The sequence below is a fragment of the Rhamphochromis longiceps genome, linkage group LG5, assembly GCF_057381845.1.
Source record: "Rhamphochromis longiceps isolate RC_006_pf linkage group LG5, R_longiceps_female_GT1.1, whole genome shotgun sequence".
Taxonomy (NCBI): Eukaryota; Metazoa; Chordata; class Actinopteri; order Cichliformes; family Cichlidae; genus Rhamphochromis; species Rhamphochromis longiceps.
In genome coordinates this window covers 14,144,195-14,149,380 of record NC_140561.1, presented here as the reverse complement: position 1 = coordinate 14,149,380, position 5,186 = coordinate 14,144,195, and the positions used below count along the sequence as shown (strand labels likewise).

Genomic DNA, 5,186 nt, shown 5'->3' with positions numbered 1-5,186 from the left:
GGGTAAATAATACGGCCTGAGTCCAACAGCACACAGTTCAGTGTCCGGGCAACAAATCCTTTCTTTGATTGTTATGTTGGCAGGGTTACACCACCGGTTGTTAACTAAAACAGCAAGCCCACCTCCTTTACGCTTACCGCTAGCGATGCTGTCCCTGTCCGCCCGAACAGTGTGGAAGCCTTCCACGGAAGCATTCTCATCGGGAATGACCTGGTGCAGCCATGATTCGGTGAAACACATCAGGCTACACTCTCGGTATTCCCTCTGACTCCGTACCAGTGCTGAGAGCTCGTCGATTTTACTTGCCAACGATCGCACATTTCCCATCACGATAGACGGCAGACACGGTTTAAACCTCCTCCTCGCTTCGAGCCTCCGCTGTCTCACCGTCACCTTTTTTCTTCTCTTCTGTCCTTGACCTCTGCATCCCCGATGTGTTTTCCTCCAAATTTCAGCTGGTACTTCTGCGGGCACTTCTGCGGGCCTGGCCAGCGAGCCGGCCGGCATCAGGGCGATCAGCTGATCTCTGGAGTAAACAGTCCGTGCGTGTAGGAGATGTGCCGCGGTCCCGTTCCATGATAAAAGTAACAGTTCCACGGCCACCAGAAGAACAAAAACTCTCTCAATCCACATGATTGAGTAAGAGATAGAAAACGGAGGAAAATACAAGTCAGAAAAAAAAAGAATACGTAAGAAAAAAGAGCTAAACTAAGAGAAAAGCAGGAGCGACTGTAACAGGCTGCACGCTGGTTGGCGCATGCGCACTGATGCAGGAGTTTCCACTAAGACCAGGAATATATTAAAATGAAAATTAAAACCACAGTAGTTTGTTTGAACTCTTGCTTTTCTTCATAAGTTATACTCCTAATTCAAGATTTGCAGTGTTTGTTTTCTTATTTGTGTGTCTAATATAGTCTGTGTCATCTAAAAACACACTTTACTTTGCTTTTTCTTCCCAATAAGTAATTTTAATTACATGTAAAAAAAAAAACAAAAACGGGGCTTTTGCAGTTATCTGCGCTAACATGGCTACAAGTCAGGTGTGACTTGCTTTTCCACTGCGAGCATGTGGTGCAGAAAACATCGCGTGTGACCAGCAGAGGGAGATATCCCAACAGCTTAACGCTTGTCGCTGACACCGACGAGGAAGCCAATATCTGGAGCTGATCAGTGAAACCTCCACCGGATCAGACCAGACATGGGCACACTGCACCACCTAAACGCGCTCATCACCGAGCGGCTCACCGCGGCGGCGGTGGAGATTTTCGGGGCTGTGGAGAAAACCTTAATAGACTACCAGGGAGAGATCAGCCGATCCAAGCAGGAGATAAATCAGCTGCGATCACTGCTCTCCTGGCCTGAAGTCAGGCTACACAGATCAGGTGTGTAAATGTAATACTCATTACTTTATGTTAAAGGCTGCAGCTGTTTCACCTCTAGACTTTTGTCGTACCATTCAGCAGATCATCTTTTGAGTGCCCGCAGTAATGAAGAGGCTCCTCCTGAGGGCTCACATGTGAGCCCAAAGCCCCAGAGCATCCTGCACATTAAAGAGGAGCATGATCAAAGGGATGCTCAGCAAGGAGCCTCCTGTAGGCAGCAGAGTGATGCCACAGTGTCACCTGAGGTTGTGACAAGAGGAGATCACGAGGATCCACCCTTGCACCTATACACTGTATTAACTGTTGAGCAGGCAGCAGCTATCAAAGCTGAGCCACACGGAGATGAGTGTTTAACATCTACCTGCGGAATAAACGCGGAGTCAGAAGTTCAACAACTTAACCCAGAAGGTGAGGAGAGGACTGAGTAAAAGCACATCCAGCAAAAGCTGGCATCAGTTATTTTGTTCTTATATCAGTCCGAGCGCTGGAATGAGAAAAATAGTGTGTTTTTCATTGCATGAGCTGGAGATGCTTCCCATAATGAGCAGGTTTGTTTACATTCATGAGCTAATACCTGTCTGAGTGACCAAATCTCAAGTGTATCACTGCAGTAAACGACAGATTTCCTTTACATTCATGTTGTGTTTCAATGTTAAACAGAAAGGTGAAAGGAAATGTCAAACGCAGCCGTCTCTCGTGTTCAAATATACTGATAACCGTGGTACTAATTAGATATAAATAATTAAAAATGATGGCAATTTATTATTAATATTTTAATATAATATTTTATAATAATAATATAATATTTTTTTAGATCCACTGGAGATCACTTATTCTAAGAATCATGGGACTCAACAAGACCAGAGCCAGTATCAGCACCGCTACAACCGTCATACATCTAAGATCATAAAAGTGCAGGCGTTTACATCATCTAAACCTCAGGAAGAGGCGGACTGTGACTGTACACTACCTCATCAGCCACTAGATGATTATAATGAGGCTCCTTCTCTAACCCTGAGCCCCAAATGCAGTCTGAGCAACAATGCATTTACTACAGAAAACAGGACAGATGTTGAAGGCTGTACACTGTCTGGAGAGTCTCAGTCTGTCCACTCTGTAGAGCCAGAGCAGCTTGTTGGTCAGAGTGAGCATACTAAAAACATAGAGGGTGTGGGGATTAAGCTGCTCAAACCATCGGGAACAAGACAACAGAAAAGACAAATCTCCGAGTTGAACTCCAAGGACGGAGACAGTATGGAAGAAGATGGAAATCATTTCATAAGGGAGAGAAGGCACACATGCCCCATTTGTGCTAAGCGTTTTAAAGAGTCGAGTCATTTGAAAGATCACGTGAGGATCCACACAGGAGAGAAGCCTTACCGCTGTCAGGAATGCGGCGTGAACTTCAGGCAGAGCGGAGCCCTGACGTTACACATGAGAATCCACACAGGAGAGCGACCGTACCAGTGCACAGAGTGCGGCAGGCGCTTCAATCGTAAAGGTGACATGGAGACTCACAGGGTGACGCACACAGGGGAGAGGCCTCATTCGTGCTTGTTTTGTGGGAAAACTTTTCAAAGGAAGAGCCAATTAAACACACATCTGAAGATCCATGAAGAGGACAGAACCGATTACACTCACCCACTGTGACTGTTCACAGGAGACAGAAGTAACATGTCTAAAACCCTTTATTTTTAATTGCAACTGATGTTACAACTGTAGGACTCAAGGAAGCATGCTAGGATAAAATCATTCCATTTGCAGTCCACAGTTCTCATCATCAGTGACTTCAACACTTTCACCAATGCAAATCCCTCTCCTAACAACACGTTATTTCTCTGTGTAAAACCAGGTTCTTGCCGAGCCTAGAACCATATATCTTCATTTCATTAGAGACTAACAATATTATTAAACTGTGTCTTATCATTATCATTGTAACATTAGATGTGAGTCATATAACAATCTCTATAAGTAATATGTGCAACTTTTACGCCACAAACTGAAAGAGCTCGTGTGAGCAGATGTCTCTGAGTATCAGTGCTAATGCAAACCAGAAATTCTGTAGTGAAGACAAATTTAATAAAGAAAGCTGCTGTAACGCAAACTGTAGAGTTAAAGGAGATGAACACAATGTCTCAGTTTTAATAGACAATTTTTGTGTCTCCAAAGTAAATAAATTGTCGTTTTTTTGAATATTTTCATTGTGTCTGTTTTTTAAATGAAAACATAAGCATTACATGACAACAGGGGTCTCGAACTCCAGTCTCTGAAACCATGTGTGCCTGTTGAAACACACCTGAATATAATTAGTAGGTCATTACCAAGAGTATAGAACTTGACTGCATGCTGAGGTGGTAATTCAGCCATTTGATTCATATTGCAGCAGCTCATGAGTGAATGAACATGGTGCAATAAAGTACTGTTTCCAAAAACTTACATTTACTTAAATTTGCTTGAGTACTGTTAGCGGTTGCCACTTTAGCATGTGTAGCATTGTGTAGGTGTCAAAGAAGAGGAGTCTGTTGAGAAATTCATGTCAACTATCACAGATGTTTTTTATTACATTTTTAATAAGACGCTATTACACTCCTTGAAAGTTGTTAAATGTGAACAGACTTTTCCTGTATTTTTTGTGGAATACTACAGCAGATATAGATGAAACTTGGCTCAGAGGGACAGTAGTCAAGTATGATTTTTAATGAATTTTTGAATATGATGCAACCAGGCTGTCCCAATGCATTGTGCGCGCGCGTGTAAGTGTGCTCGGGTCTGCGATCGGTAAAGAAGGAGAAAAGGCGCTGCCGTACAGGCTAGTGTAGAAGCGCAAGAAATGTTATGCGGCGGCTAAGAGGCGGCTGAACTTTGGAAGTCGTTGGTGTAGAGTTTTCAAAGTACTTGTAGAAAAAGCTCCTGGAAGCGCTCACACGTGAAAGTCACATTCGATTGTTGGCTTCTGCTTTTATACCTGCCGCTCAACACGTCATCCTCATCACCTTGACTCCCAGTGTCACCCAAGCAAAGTGGAGTGATAAACATGTCGGCTTTATTTATTCAGAATAAGTTTCCCGTAAAAATTATTTCTCATTTAGTTTCACAGTTTCGATTCAAACGTTTTTTTAAAAAAAAAACCAAAAACGTATTGTTGTAATATTTTATATATATATTTGTATTTTTAATCATTAATTCATCACTTTATAAACAAGAAGTATCAATAACTGAAAATCGTAACGAAAACATCACGTTAATTAAGTCTGATTATTTCTTTCGTTAAAACGAATTGCGTTAGTCGATCACTTTTTTAAAAATATTTAAAGAAAATATCATCTTCATGCAGAAAACGAATAAAAAATGAATATATACAATAAAGTTGCCGTACTGTAAAATATTGTCGCAGCATTTAACTGCACCTTTGATAAAGACGTTTCGCCCTTTTTCCGTTGTAGTTCAGAGTGAAATTTAGCTGCATGTGTTACAAACGCTTGTGTATAGTGATTTATGCGCAACTTTTGAGGATTCTGACCACACCTTAAACTATTTTACAAACGCGAATTTCAAACTTCGCGGTCCTAGCCTGTTTGGTGCCACTCCCTCTGGAGGGTGGTTAGGGTGGTGTCTGAGAGGCAGATGTTGTCCAAGATAAGGACAATCATGGATAATACCCCCCACCCACTCCATGACCTACTGGCTAGCCACAGGAGCACGTTCAGTGAGAGACTGATTACCAAAAAGCACCACTGAACAACACAGGAAATCTGTGGCTTGTGGCCATCTCCCTGGACAACTCCTCCATCTAATGCACTGTAA

General features: G+C 42.4%; 1 protein-coding gene across 1 annotated transcript; it reads left to right on the top strand.

Moving 5' to 3' along the window:
• Positions 1–1,189: 1,189 nt before the first annotated feature.
• Positions 1,190–3,497, top strand: LOC146669421 (uncharacterized). Its single transcript, XM_085407873.1, has 3 exons — positions 1,190–1,382; positions 1,464–1,790; positions 2,197–3,497. Exons 1-3 carry the CDS (start codon positions 1,199–1,201, stop codon positions 3,030–3,032), a joined length of 1,347 nt encoding a protein of 448 aa, XP_085263999.1. The 5' UTR covers positions 1,190–1,198; the 3' UTR covers positions 3,033–3,497.
• The last annotated feature ends 1,689 nt before the right edge of the window (positions 3,498–5,186 follow it).

Bases quoted from the DNA above. Each gene is read 5' to 3' on its own strand.
- LOC146669421 (XM_085407873.1), top strand. From the start codon at position 1,199: ATGGGCACACTGCACCACCTAAACGCGCTCATCACCGAGCGGCTCACC. The intron at 1,383-1,463 runs GTGTGTAAATGT...ACCATTCAGCAG, and splicing joins AGTCAGGCTACACAGATCAG to ATCATCTTTTGAGTGCCCGC. The intron at 1,791-2,196 runs GTGAGGAGAGGA...ATATTTTTTTAG, and splicing joins TCAACAACTTAACCCAGAAG to ATCCACTGGAGATCACTTAT.